Source organism: Bacillus rossius, chromosome 8, assembly GCF_032445375.1.
Source record: "Bacillus rossius redtenbacheri isolate Brsri chromosome 8, Brsri_v3, whole genome shotgun sequence".
Lineage (NCBI taxonomy): Eukaryota > Metazoa > Arthropoda > Insecta > Phasmatodea > Bacillidae > Bacillus > Bacillus rossius.
In genome coordinates this window covers 11,911,685-11,927,849 of record NC_086336.1, presented here as the reverse complement: position 1 = coordinate 11,927,849, position 16,165 = coordinate 11,911,685, and the positions used below count along the sequence as shown (strand labels likewise).

The following is a 16,165-nucleotide window of genomic DNA, read 5'->3' as shown; positions in this document are numbered from 1 at the left end:
TATTATTACATGTTACAAGTAGAATATCTTGGGGTATATTAACAGGGTGGTACCCTAATGAAATTAAATTGACATAATGCTGAAATTTTAATTTACGTTGTTACCTCGAATATTTTTATGGATATATTTTTAAAATATCGAATAATTCGAATACTAAAGATTTGGTGGTATTTAAGGATTTGATTGGCCATCCTTAATTTAAACGGAACTGCTCTACATTCAACCATTAGTTGTACTTATAACTTTTTTAAGTTGAAAGGCCCGAAAAATGTAAGAAGTTGGTTTTTCCACTTCGGATGAGTGAATCATGTAACTTCACTCAAATTTAATGATTCTTAAAAGTATTATCAAAGGTCAACATATATTTGTGACTTTTTCTCCGTCAACTGTAAAAAAAAATCGTCTGTAAAGTCGGTTTAAGGACGATGGTTTAACGTGACGTCATAACAAAACATTGATGAAATCATTGCATAATTTTATGAATAAAATTGAATCATTTTTATTTCATTATCACTATTTTAAATGGATACAAGGAAGGAATGAAATGAAATCTACAATTTAATTGATAAATTTACTATTATTTGCACTTATTAATTCAAATATGTTTATTACTTTACCGAAGAGATTATTTTAACTATAACTTTTATACATGTTTGCTATTTAACTTCTTCCGATCTGTGTTATTTTGTTAAGGATAGGACGATGATAGGAAAAGTAGGAAACGAATGGGAGTATTTCAAGTTTAATGTGCCTCGAAAAAGTCAAATCGATGGTTGTTCCAACCGAGTGGAAGATAGATAAGTAGATGCGGCGCAAGCGTACAATGAGCGTAACGGGACACAGCGTAACGGGATAATGTGCGTAACGGGACACTTTTTCGTGCGTGCAGCCGGCGTTCATCGATTTATTAGACGTTGTCACGTCAAAAAATATCACGTTGCTTCTCAAGTGACGGTTACGAAATAGCTACCGCTGGTACTACTCTCGAGAATTGTCCCACTCGAGACAAGTAGCACGGCACGGGCTAAAACGGGAACCACTGGTTTTCCCTGTTTCGGTTACTCGAGTGGCGTAGCCCTCCACCCGCCGAAACCGCTACCCCCCTCCCCCCCCCCCCCCCATGGTACCCACCCACCGAGTCAGGACGCCTCGTTACCTGCGCTTGCTGAATACCAAGCAGCAGTCCACACACGAACACACTGAGATGGAGTCGTACTCCCGACCAGTCACGGACATGTCCGAGGTCCACCGCTCGTTCGAGTCACTTCGTGATTGGAATTATAAAAAAATACAAATAATATTATCTTTGAAAGATTTGTGCAATGGGAGTGCATGACTTGATGTAAGCTTTTGGACAGACGCCATTGCTAAGCACATGTATGTCTGTAGAAGAAAACTAAAAAAAAAATACCCTAAAGACAAAAAACACAAATTAAGAAAAAAATTGCTGTTAGAGGATATAAACACCACATAATATTCCATAACAGTAATTTTTTGCTTAATTTGTGTTTTTGTCTTTATGGTATTTTTTTAGATTTCTTCTACAGACATGCATGTGCTTAGCAATGGAGTATGTCCAAAAGCTTACATCAAGACAAATAATATGTCCGAAAATCAATCATAATTTTTTTTTTTTTTTTTTTAACTTTTGAAAGTTTTGGAATATAAAAATTACGTCTGCATGATAACATCGTAAGAGGATGAATTAATTTTCTCCCTTTGGTTAGTTGTTGCGCCATATTAGTTAGACGCCAAAAAAATTGGTTGAAGTGTTGTACTAACAGTTTTAAATTCCTTTTTTTTATTTATTAAAGTGGCGTTTTTAACGGCGGTGATTCTAGCCTATCATCTTACTAACAATCATCTGACGTTATCGAGCATCACTGCCGCAATGTTTTCGGCGGAACAATATGGCGATGGCATGATTAGAAAGTGACTTCAACTACTTCACAGCATGCCGTCTTCTGACAATTCATAACTTCATGATAAAAAGTCACTGGCCTAACCTAACCATTTGATTTCAGTTGTGATCGTCTGAACAGGCAGAAACCCAAACTCTTGGGAAATCCTTACTAATATTATAAATGCGAAAGTAACTCTGTCTGTCTGTCTGTCTGTTTGTTACCTTTTCCCGGCTGAACGGCTGAACGGATCGTAATGAAATTTGGCAAGGACATAGATTATATCCTGGGGATGGACATAGGCTATCTTTTGTCTAAAAAAATAAATTTTAAACGGGTTAAAAAAAAATATGTTAATATTATGTAATGTGTGTCATAGATATACAAACTGTTAGTGTCATTCCTCTATGTCTGCCGAGCAATAGCTTTCAAGCCATTACGTTACGTTTTGTTATTGTAAGGAACTAAGTAGAGAGTAAGAAAAAAATAAAGATATTGACAGTTTGTAGTGTCGCCATATTTGTTTCAATTTTCAATACCGTTTTTGTATATTACAAATTAATTTGCAGAAAAAAATCATGTTTCATAGACACATAAATAGTAAGTGTGTGTCATTTCTCTATGTCCACGAGGTCTCGCCGCGTCAATTTTCTCCTTGGGGCGAACCCGTCCGCTTAGTTAAATAAACAGCTTTTATCGTTGAATGATTTCATGATTTATTTCATGAAAATCTGCTCTCATAAAAAAGTAATTTTTATAGACATTCAATAGGTCTCTCTCTCTCTCTGAAGACCAATCTATGAATCGTTACAAATTTATTTCCTTTATTTTCTTAGTTTGATTTGATACAATATGATTTCACTTAAAATCAATTTCTCCCCCTCCCTATTTTCATTTCCACATTACGAAATTTCACTTCTTCCACGCGGAGGGACTCCACGCAATATTTTTGCATGCAATTAAAAACTATTTTTTAATGATGCCAAAGAAGTATAACTTCTCATGCGCGTACCTAAGTACACGCACCCATTTTTTTTACTTAATTTCTTCTATATATTTTCTTTCTCCCTACCTAGGGCACTCATAATTCTTTTAAATTTCATGTGTATGTTTTCAATGTAATTCAAGATGTACAATTTTTTTTTTGTCAAATTGGTCATTATTTATACTTTGTTTCATTTTGGAAACACACGTATTTTAGGTATTATGACAAATAAAAAAAATTAGTTTCACTAGCATTCTTAGGTTTTTATTGTGTAGATAGTTTCAAGTTTAATATTATGTAGGTACCCTACATAAATTCTTAAACTTATAAATTTCTTCGAAATTTATTCATAGGTTGCTCGGGCCTACTAATATTTTCTATTTGTCAATATTGTTATTTTTTTACAGTACATACTTATTTGCAAGGAGTTTGGTTTAGTGTTTATAATTTATCTGCTGAGCGTCAAGAGTCTTAGGGCTGCTGAGACCGAAGACCAGAAATATTTATCAATTATGTAATATATTGTTGAAAATTTTGAATTTTACTATTTCAGGAAAGTTGATTTTTTTTATTAATTAGAATAGTTACGTGTAATTGCCATCTTCCTTTATTTCATATTAAACATTATGTTTGGTTGAGTGTGAGATAATTTTGTTTATGTATGTTTTAATTAAAATTTAATTTCTTATATATATTCTTACCTACGTAATTCTATTAAATTTCAGGCGGATGTTAACATTGTCATTCCAGTTGTATAATTTTTTTTGTCAAATTAGTTTTAATTATACTTTGTGTTTAATTTTGGACTATGTTTTTTTTTACTTAATTCAAAGATTTGTGGTGTGTACAGGGAGTGATATCTCTATTGATTTCTATACTCCTTTGGATAAGCGGAATATTGCCACCACAGTTTTACATATAAACAAATCCTACAAATGTTTTAAACATTATGACAAATAAAAAATAGTTTCACAAACATCCTTAGTTTTTTTTTGGTGAGTATAGTTTGAAGTTTAATATTATGTATGTACGTAAATTCTTAAACATACAGTTATTTATTAATTTATTTAGATAATTATTCATAGGTAGGTAATAAGCTTTCTATTTGTAAATATTGTTATTATGGTAGATAGGAGTACAGTAAATGCCTACATTCTTAAATTCCTTTATATCTCTTTCGATTTGGAGTGTTTCCGAGCCATTCGGGGTCATCAAAATACCCCCCCCCCCCAGGTGGTTAAAGCCCAAAAATCTCGAAAGTTTAAAAAATTTTAAAAATATGTCTCTTTCGATTTTAAGTGTTTTCGAGCCATTCAGGGTCCTCGAACCCCCAAAATTTCGACAATTTGTGATGACCATATGTGATATTGCAGTACCGAGTGCGTTTACACATCCCGCAATGGTGACACTTTCTGCATGTTCCGATGATTTTAAGTGTACACGTTTGGCACCTTTCTGTGCCAGCACTGTCTGTTGATGGTGAATCGTCAGGCGGCATCCTTTCTCATCCATGTTTGTATATCCGCTCAGGATGACTTGCTAGATGAAGGTCTTCATAGATTTGACTGATTTTTGCAAAGTGATCTGCCACTATAAATGTTATGCTATGAATGTTATGCTAACCATTTTTTTTGTAACTCGCCGCTAGATGGCGCTGTAGCGCATCAACTTCAAAACCTTTCAACCGATCGCCATGGGTAAACAGATGACCATAGGTCACAGATACACAAACAGTAATTGTGTGTCATTTATTAATGTCCACCACTATCCATTTTGCTGTAACTCGCGGACAATATATCACCCGGTGTTCAGCCCGGGCAAAGCCGGGTACTGCAGCTAGTAAATAAATAAAGAACGAATTTTGGCGAGAATGTTAATACCTTCCAGCAACGGTTATACTTGTAATTTATGTACCTGGCCTAACCTAACTATCACTTTTGCAGCAGTAAAAAAGAAAAGAAAAAAAGGATTAACGCACGATGATCTGACTCGATTCTCAGTCAGTCCCGCGTGTGACGAGATGGAGAATATTTGCCTTCTCCCCTCACCGAAATTTCCCTTTTCACCAATTCAACGGCTAAACCTCGGATCATCCACGCCACGAGCTATTGGACCGTCCACTGCTGCTGACGCGCCCATTACAATGCATCACCGCAGTTCACCTCGGGGTTTATCGCCGCTGCGATTGGTTCGGAGGAGGACACACGATAAAATGGAGGGGGAGGGGAGGGGAGAGGAAGTTAGGCGTTCGTTGCAGCCCGGCGATAGAAGCAAAGCTGCGAGCGAGTGATTCATGGGAGTATGTCCCGTTACAGATCATTGTTCTACTTTGACGTTTCACACGGTTTTACTTGAGGACTTTTTGAGCGGCCAACTCAAACAGAATTAAAGTATATATTTATTGGTCATGCTTTTTGAATAAAATATATACAATATATATTTTGCAGTATGGATTAGTTGAACCAAATGGAATAAAAAGCTGAATTTTTTTGGGTTTTCTTTTTGTGGTGGGGGGGGGGGGGTTTAAAGGCAATGGTAGTGGTTACTTCATGGCATGTCTTAAAATTCCTTTAGAAAGATTTATTTAATTTTATCTACCCTTTTAAAATTATAAAAAACTCTCATAATTTTAAAAGTGCAGGACAATTTTTTTTTTAAATCAAACCTATCACAAAGCTGTCACTAAATATGATTTTAAACCCAAAAAGCTCAAGTTATATGTGTTCTTTCGTTCTCTTTTTCCATACTATTTAAAATATTTTTTTTTTTTCAAAAAGCAACTTTGCCAGCTAATTATTCTAAAAAAGTATGCGACGTATATTACTCGTTGCAGCGTGGCGACAAACCTCTACTTCCATTAGGTGCTGTCGTGACTTCGAGACGCACAACTTGTACAAACACACAACATAGAGCTTACTTATTAGGCCTGTTATTCGTTATGTGGTTATAACTTATTCTAAGTTGTGTGTTTATAACTCGTGATAGTTGTAATCCGTGTGTTTCTAAGCGATGAAATTTCTTAGTTGTGTGTATATATATTTTTTAATAGTTTTTAAGTTATGTCGTTTATAATTTGTCTGGTTCTGTGATACCTGTTTTAGTTACGTTTTTATAACTTACTAGCAGAATCCAGCAAACGTTATCCCACCAATTTTTTTATTTAACTCTGTATTTATAAAACGGATGGTTTGTATGTAAACTATAATGAATAAAGCGATTTAGAAAAATTTGTAAAAATTAAAAATTACATGCATTTTTCATTAATAATTGAAGTAGAGTCTCTGGTCCGGTTAGTTTGCTCCCAAGCTTCAGATGTTTCAGAAGCTCTACTGGCTGACAGTTGCTACGCATTTCAGGGTGATCTTCAAATGTTAAATTTTTTGCGCGGGATTTAAAACAGTTCCCAATATTTAATACCTATTGACAGATAAGACGTCCAAAGATAGTTTAGTTGCATGGATACAAAAATCATTTGCCTACAAATAAAAGAATAATAATTATTCATTGCTGCAGTACACGGCGTTTCCCGGGTTCAACACAGGATGATAGCGCTATATGACAGTGTGATGGACATAGAGAAATAACACAGAATCACTGTTTGTATGGGGAAGCCTACAACTCACGTAGTTTCGGTTCCCTGAAAGAATTTCCGAAGATTTCCGAAGTTTTGCGTTTTGGTATTAACGCCACTTCAGCCGCTAAATCAGAAGTTTCCAATGAAAACAAGCATGTTGTGACTGACCTAACCTAACCTAACCCTTCGATTTTTTTAATTTCAATTTTTGAGAGAACTTCGAAGTTACACGAACGTGGTAGGGAACCGAAACTATGTGAGTTGTAGGCTTCCCGTTTGTATGTCTATGACCTGTGATGTTCTTTTTAACCATGGCGATCGGTTGAAAGGTTTAGAATTTGATGCGCTGCAGCGCCATCTAGTGAAGAGTGACAGCAAAATGGATATCACGAAAATATTCTCATTGTTCAAATATCTATGTAGGTATACCAATTTTCACGACGATCGGTTGAACAGCCATCTAGAGACGAGTTACAAAAATATGGAAAAACACTTCGATGTGCCTACTTTCATGGCGATCGGTCAAACGGTGTCTGAGTTTATCGACGTCATACATACCAACATCCAATTTTATGTATATATATATATGGTGGTTCTAAGTTGCGCGTTTATAATTGTGATAGATCTAAGTTGTAACTCCTTTAGTTTTTAATGGATCTTGTTTCCAGTTCTTGATGTGTTTTTTTTGTCAGTAAAGATGTTTTGCGTGAAGAACATTTTTTTGCGTTCTCATCTGGAAGTCAGCAGTGATAACTGAGTCATCAGCAAGTTGTTATAACGTAATTAACGTTTCAGTTTCAGGGATCAAAAGAGCTTAGGAAATCATTGTTCTTAGTATTAAATACTATTTATAAAGTTTCAATAATTGACTGAAAACTTCATTAAAAATTACCTTTTTAACGCTGTAGCAAAATTATATACATAACACACATTTCTGAAATTTTTTGGCGCACTTAAAATTGCTTGACGCATGATAGTAATTCAATACTCATTATCTGAAAAGGAGGTGCAATAGTTTAAACTTAGCTCCCTTTATTCTGCCGATTGAGTTATTGGTTGACAAGGATATTCTCTATGAGTGAGTTTTTATATACCTACTTGTTCCTATGAACTAGGGTAGCTATCTGAAATATTCGTATTACAACACAAACAAAATAAATAACTTAGTTTTCTAAAGAACAAGACTAGCAAATCGTTTGCCAGCATTTTCCTCAAAAATGATGGGAGAATATTAATTCACCATACTTATAATATTGATAATGTTAACCATTAGAAAAGTACATTAGTTTAGGGAACATGCTTTACTGTAAGTATCGTTGTTGTTAAGTCTAATAAGACCACATTGATCAGCTAGCCTACGTTATAAATTTTGTTGAGTAATTTTTACGCTGGTTCTTACTTCAACATCACAAAACTTATGTTAACGGTATATTGGACAATAAAGCGAATAAAAAAGTGCTTAATAATTTCGCTTTTCACTAGGAATGATGTTTTTAAAACTTAGGTTGAATTAGCATTACATAAATATACGTTTCTTAATGTTAAATTTATTACAAACCTAAATTAATATAATCTTGTGTGTGACATAAGTAAATCTAGTGAATTGTAAAGATATTTATTTTACACAAATGAAAAAAAAATTAACTAAGCAATTTTGTAGCATATATGAGGAAATAAAGTAGGTACACAAAAAAAGCAGATTTTTATCATTTAAAGCAAACTTATTCACTTATTCATTAGTAAAACAATGTAGTGCAAAATAAGATGAAAACTATGTATTCTGTTTGTCTTATTTTATAATTTTACATCGTTCTCCATTGTGAGCAAGACATTTATGAAAATTCCAATCTCAGCTTTCCGTGATATGAACTTGATATTATTTACTCAGTTATTTTCTATGATTTGAAAGTGCAGAATGTTGAACGAATTGTTTATTACTTTCGAGGGTGGCAACTCCTAATTATTCAATTTTTTTTCTTTGTGTTATATCGAACTGTAAATAGTCATTCTGGGCATAATTTTTTTCACAAAGTGTTCGATCTCATTACTGGAGCCACGGAGGTTGAGCGGTGTGTTCATCCGCCTTTCAGCAAGGCAATCCGGGTTCGATATCCTGTGGGGTCACGTCCGTGTTCTTCGCGAGTGGTAGACATGGCGGACGTTGACAAGTACAGGTCGGTTTTCCGGCCTATGCATCCATCGATGCTTCGTTGAAATATGGTTGATTTTCTGTCTGATTCTAATATACAATACATAACCTATTGTAAACTGAATCTTACTTATACATAAGTTGTTCCAGACTGATTGTTTTTATGTTTCTTCCAATGTTCATGATACTAGTTGTGTATTGTAATGGTTCGATGCCCTTACGTATTACAATAAAATTTTATATATATATACAATGAAATAATAGTTTTAATAACCCTGAGAATAAGATTAAATATGTGTAGACTGGTTTATATGTTGTATTATTATAACCCTTCATCTTCCCTTCAATGACCCGGATATTGACGAGAAATTTTACCATGTTGCAAGTATTCTATGTTTACTATACGACTTTTACGTGGTTTTAATTAAATATATCTGCAAAGTAGTTAAGTGTGAGATCACGCTGGTAAGAGTAGTTTGTTTGTAAAGAAACCTCTTCCCATATTTGAATTCAAATTGAAGTATCTATGTGAACAATAATTAGAAACTATTTACATGTAGACCTAATTTTTTTTCATTGAATATCTGGTCAAAGAACTTAAGTTAAACATTAGAAGGCTCAAATGAATTTTCAACTATTGCTTATTTGCGAAGTTCTGTCCTTTAACCTAAATTTTATTGATCTCACTTCTTTTACGAAAATTAGTATGTGCTAGGGACTGAAAATGTTCCATTAATTTACCATTTTTTTCGAGAAATAGTATAAACTGTAAGGATTTGGGAATATATTCCTACTTAGTCATCATTATTTACATAGTTTTTTCTGTTGCAGATAATCATGCCGATCTCCGAATTCAGGAAGAAAAAGCTGCTGTTCGTCTTCAAAGTATTCTTCGGTGAGTGAATGCACCAAAATCACTAATCACGCCAGGAATGTCCAGTCAGTGTTCAGGCACGACAGATAGGTTGCACACACATATAGCATATTGTCCAGGCACAACTAGCAGGTTGTCCAGGAAAATGTGTTTTTTTCCTTGAACCTGTAGATTTTTATGTAAAATTGATGTGAGATTAATTAAATTAACTTGTTTTGCCTTGACCAAGGATCGAAATAAGGACAGGAATCGATTGAATCAATTGGAGGCTAGTAGATGAGGTATTTATGCCTCTTTTAGGTTTCTTCACAATATTTTATTAAATAACTATTTTTTTGCCTAAAATATAATTTTTAGCACAGAGAAAGTATTGAACCAAGGTTGAAAATCCATTTTATCAATCAGTAAATTAATGAGCGAATTTTTTTATGAATTTTGTAAATTTGTTTTCCGAATTTACAACTTAATTATTATGGATTTCCAAAATAGCGGATTAAAATATGGTGGACGTGGAGTCAACAAAATGGCCGCTGACCTCCAGATCATAAGCATCGAGCGGCGTACACGCCCGAAAATGACCGAATCCTCACGCCGCCACAAGAAGCCGCCACAAAATCGTAGTGCCTTAAGAATATCTTTGCACCTGAAACCCCGTTTATACACTACTGCCGACCCAAGGGAATTACATCGGCCTTTGGAGGGCACGCAATAAGCCTGTATGTGATTAACGATAGAATATTTATAATAGATTAGTAAATATTATGTTAAATTCGTCTTAACGTGACAAGTTTTAAAAGCAGCCATTTTGTTTTGTATTTTTCATTTGTCTGATCTCGCAAACAGTCTTGTGACTTTACCCTGTTCTAGCGGGAGCATTAAGTAAAATATATCAAAGGACGCAACTGCCGGCATTCCTTAGAAAAGGTGGATGACAGTATGTATGTATATCATTTCGTGAACGTTAAGCCACCCAAGATGTCTACAAGTTTCACATTGTTTAACCTAAATGCAAAGTTTTGACCTGAAACGGAACGTGCTCACTTAATACGTACCTATCCCTCCCCCTACAAAATACCCTGTCTTTTAATGTATGTATATGATAAATTATTAATGCATCTGAAGATAATTATGATAAAAAATTTACTTTAACGTATATAAAGTACCATTAAATGTTTAACAGAAAATTGAGGAGAATGAGATTTTTTTTTGTGTTCAATTGATTGAAAAAAGTTGTCAGGTCACGAAAAAACACATTGCAGTAATGTATTCAAAACGTCTGTAAGTGTTTTACAATAACTTACAACTGCGTAGATAACATTATTTTTAAAAATATACAAGTAATTTTTTAATTCTACTTCAAAAATTATTATTTCTTAATAAATACTTTAATAAACGGTTGTATCTCATGAATTTCCTCACTGTTCTGGTTTTCAGTACAATATTTACCGAAACTGTGCAAGTTATGAGTAATTATTTTTACAATAGTAGCTCGTAATTAAGTCCGCCGCCGCAGCTTGTGTATGCTTCAATTATCCCCTGAGTGCGTAGCTGCTTTCCAAATTGCTTTTATACGCGGGAAAAAAAATTGGCCATGTGGGAAATATGATGGAACGACTCGAAGAAAATAAAAAAGAATACCAAGGAGAAAACCAAAAAGAGATCACGACCGTGCTTTGTTCAGTTTTAATCCCTCTATATATTTCCTTCCCTACTGAAAATCGCGATTCTGGCTTCTCTGACGAGAGATCGATTTTGATTACATGGACAAAGAAGAAATTTTATTTTACAGAGTTTTACTAACGATCTCACGAGAACAGTGATTGAAAAACCGTTTGCATTAGGCTCTTAACCCGCAAAAGTATTTCTCTGTCAGCATAAAATCTTTCCAACGAGCGTACATAATTATTTCTTAGTTCAGCTCTAATGCATATACTGCAGCTATATTTTAAAGTTGTAATTTGACTTAGGTAATTCTAAGTTATAAATAACTTTTTTTAATACACAACGTTTTTATGTTACACACGTTTTTATCCATCCAAGAGCTATTGTAAAACTATTTATAATACGTTATTATTTATTATTACCTATTATAATTTCAAGGTGTCTTTCAAATTTTAACATTTTCTCTTTACAAAATTTTTTGGAGAACTCTGAATTTTGGATTAAAGAAATTACTTTTAATCTATAATCAAATTCCTGTACTAAGTAAGTTGCTAACTTACCTAATTGTGTGTCTCTTATTGGGTATTTAAGTATCCCCGCATAGTTAAATATCTTCGTCGATGAAAGTCCTACCTTAACTAAATATCTGCATGACAATTATATGAAAGGTGAAAACCCCAGTAGGCTAGTAACAGAAGTGCAAGTATTGTTAAAAAGAAGTGAAACACAGAAATATTTTGTGCCATTCTAAAAATGCTAGGTATATTTTCAACGCTAACCGTAACCGATTGCATTTAATAAAGAAACAGAAAAAGTTTTTGAAATATTATCAGCATTTCTCGATTTATCATTATACAAATAATGCAAATGTGAAGCTATATATTTAATAAAATAAAAATATCAATCAATGATCTCGTTCTTAAGAAACTATATTTTTGAGAACCTAGTTTTAAAATATAACTTAATTATATTTACAAAACCAAAATCTGGTATGCGAAGAAAATACATTTTATAGAAAAACTGCATTAAAATATTATTTGGAAGAAAATTTGGGAATAAAATATTTATATGCTAAGTTGCGAAGGTTAACGACCAAATTGTTTTGAATATTTTGTTAGCAGAAGTAGCTAACTGGGAGGTTTAAACCTTATATTAGACACACAAATTGAACACATCAAATTCACGTGGTTAAACAAAGCAATCACTATGTTTGCCACTATTTTACTTATAAGTAGATGATGGATTTTTTTTAAATCACTCTATAATCCCTATATAATGTTTATTTACTATTCGAAACAATGCTTTGCGAATCTAAAGATATATCAAATTAATATATGTTCAATCATTTTTCCGAGAAATTTGTAGCGTAATAGGAGGTTGAGAAGTTGTCGCAAACGGGAGTAGGCACCCCGCTAAAACCTACAAGCCCACAGTAACGTCCACCACGTTCCCTAGTCCTTGGTCAGCCGGAATTATAACGCGTGAAGGCCAGACACCAATAACAGTTAGATACTCGCGACCACCCGTGACAACCATGTGACGAGATTTACATAGAGTACAAAAAGTATTTTTCTCAGAAATTTCATGATAATATTTCCCTAAAACCTTTAAACATCATATTCCAGACATTTTTTTTTTGTTTATTTAATTTTTTCAAGTTTACGCACAAAGGATTTATGTGACTGAACTTTCAAGATTCTAGCAGTCTACAAACCTCTCAGCTGTCGACCCGGTTCTCATATACATACGCTGGGCTGTTGGGATCCAACTCAAAACTCTAGCAGGTTCCTAAACGCTCAGCAGCCGACTTGGTTCGCATGTACATACGCCGGGCTCTTGGGATCCAACTCAAGACTCTAGCAGGTTCCTAAACTCTCAGCAGCCGACTTGGTTCACATATACCTACGTCGGGCTGTTGGGATCCAACTCAAGACTCTAGCAGGTTCCTAAACTCTCAGCAGCCGACTTGGTTCACATATACCTACGTCGGGCTGTTGGGATCCAACTCAAGACTCTAGCAGGTTCCTAAACTCTCAGCAGCCGACTTGTTTCACATATACCTACGTCGGGCTGTTGGGATCCAACTCAAGACTCTAGCAGGTTCCTAAACTCTCAGCAGCCGACTTGGTTCACATATACCTACGTCGGGCTGTTGGGATCCAACTCAAGACTCTAGCAGGTTCCTAAACTCTCAGCAGCCGACTTGGTTCACATATACCTACGTCGGGCTGTTGGGATCCAACTCAAGACTCTAGCAGGTTCCTAAACTCTCAGCAGCCGACTCGGTTCTCATATGCACATGCTGGGCTATTGTGATCCAACTCAAGACTGTAGCAGGCTTCTGACCTCTCAGCTGCCGACCCGGTGCATATGTACACATGAATGGCTGTTGGGATCCAACTCTAGACCCTCGCCACATGAGCCTTCGTGGCAGTAATCTCGCCGACTTGCAGACCATGTCACTGAGCCCAACTTGTTGAGGTGTGTACTGATAACGATCCATAGTAGGTTGATAGTATCAGTTCGACCCCATCTACCACAACGATTCATAACTACAGGTTATATTATGTATATAAAAGAGATACAGCACGGAAGTAAATGTCACCACTTTACACCGACATGTAAGACATAACATGAAATTCAAGGAAATTCGCCTGCATTACCAAAGTTTTAAAATTTAGAGTTTAATTGGTAAAGGTTTTTACGATGTACAATAATTTATTTGGTTGCTGTGGTATGGTTCTTTGTAAGTATACTGAAAAAAAGAACAGGGTAAAACTATTTTTTTAAGTTAATACCATAATTAATAATTATTTAAACTGAAGTACTCAATATTTGATACAATACTAGGAATTACATAAGGAAATTGGGCTTCCAACATTGCACATTGATATTTTTTATATAGTGTATATTATAGCAGTGTAATGAGACTACAGTAAAAAAAAAAGTAAAATTTTATTTTTAAATATTTCAACCCAAGAAATAAATTAAATCAGGCAGTCAATCTAATATACTTCCAACCCCACTCCTCCCCCACCCACACACACTGGGCCACTGCTATAAAGATTAGGCCTATATATTAGTTGCTGGAAAAATATTAGGTCGTCTTTTGAAACACCAAATGTGATGAATGCATATTTCTATAATTTTATAGTTGTACCTACATGATTTAAGTTACATGAAAAAAAATATATTTTAAAAAATAAAAAAGATTATTCCTACAGTAAAATCTAAAATTTTATTAAAAGGAAATTGGTAAAACCAAAAAATATTAAAATACGTATTAGCTGTGCCTAAATTTAAGAAAGTTGCTTTAATCCCACTTTATTTTTAGGTATCTAGCCACAAACATGCAATCTGAAACTTTAATTTAAAACTCCAACTTTGACATGTTCTTGAACACCAGTGGAAATTTGACCTAGGTAGCATTTCCGTCCAAAATAAGCAGGTTCTGGTAATGACATTTTGAAAACCGGAGGGGGGGGAGGAAGGGCTATTTCTTGAGGAGAACTGTCACGGCAAAACAGATAGACCCGCAGAAGACGCAATCAATCACAGGAACTACTTTTCTCGCTGTCGTTCCGACCTCGGCCAGGACAGTGTCTTGATTGCCGCGGGGTGAATTGCCACGGGGGGGGGGGGGGGGGGGGGCTCGAGAGAGCCGCTACACGCAATAACACGGTCGCGGTCTTTGGACCTAGCACGCGCCTTGTCACCTTCACCACTGAGGGCACATTTCTCATTACTAGGACCAGGATTTAAAAAAAAAAAAAACATTCCTCATTAACAAAGTTGTCCTCTTTCTTGCCAGTAAAACATGTGCAATACAGAATCAATACTTCGGTCTAGTTGTCTTTCGGCTAAATGACTCGGTCTAGTGCCTGTTCGGTATAGTGATGTTCGGTATATTGCCTTCTCGGTTTAGTGCCTGCTCGGTATAGTGCCTTCTCGGTATAGTGCCTGCTCGGAAGAGGGTCTGCTCTGGAGAATGCCTGCTCGGTCTAGCGCCTGTTCGGTCTAGTGCCTGTTCGGTCTAGTGCCTGTCGGTTTAGTGGTTTTCAGCCTCCTGCCGCATCCCCATTCCATCTCGCGACACAACGAGGCTCGTGTTCGAGAGCCAATCAGCTCTCACGCGAGGGAGGGCTGTTCCGTGACGCAACACGAGCAGCTCAGGAGACGTGCATCGCGGTGTCGCGTCGGCTGGATGAAGACGCCGCCACGTAACATGTTTATCTGCTCGCTCGCGGGGGGGGGGGGAGTGCCAAGCCCTGGTGGGATCGGGAACACCTGACGTGGTTTGGTTGGCAATTTCTCAAGTCTCCTCCCGCGCGGTCACAACGGTTGGCGTCGTGGCGGTTGTTTAATATAATCTATTCATATGTGTAGTAAAGGAGAGCGTTTGTCCATCTTTTGCGCAGCGCAGATACGGAGACGCATAGTGCCGTGAAATCGTGTACATAGATTTATAGGGAGCGTCCATATGTACTTTGAAATATTTATTTTTCTAAATTCGTTTTAATTTTTAATTTAATTTTTTCGAGGTTTTTGTCCATTATTACTGATTTTCGCCCCCTCATTATCCCAAGTGAGTCTTTAAGTAGAGAAATAACTATCAGACTCTTTTTCAGTTTATCGTCACCATTTTTGTTCCATTGTAAAATTTTTACATGCGCCATTTTTATTTTTAACGGCAGTGCTGTGTGGCCGTTAGCATCAGAGTATCGAATTAGGTTCGGAACAAAAAAATATACATTTTAATACTTTCTCTTAGGTATTTTTGTTTAAATTATCAATCCGTTTCTTTCTGCTTTAAAAAAGACAAATGTGTGGTACAAATAGCTCAATATTCTTAAAACCTTTCTATGTTCAATCCAATATAGCATATTTCCATCTATGAAAATGCCCGTTGTTCTGAATGTAAATGTGTTTTGGTCATAAATTGGTGTTTTAAACGGCGGTGTATATATGTATATATATATATATATATATATATATATATATATATATATATATATATATA

General features: G+C 35.3%; 1 protein-coding gene across 1 annotated transcript in view; it reads left to right on the top strand.

The window, feature by feature from the left end:
- Window positions 1–16,165, top strand: part of LOC134535519 (calexcitin-1) — a 251,399-nt gene that overhangs the window by 152,046 nt on the left and 83,188 nt on the right. Inside the window, exon 2 of the mRNA XM_063374662.1 lies at window positions 9,441–9,504. Within this exon, the coding sequence (XP_063230732.1) occupies window positions 9,447–9,504 (58 nt within the window). The 5' untranslated portion in view covers window positions 9,441–9,446. The remainder of the gene's footprint in view (window positions 1–9,440; window positions 9,505–16,165) is intronic.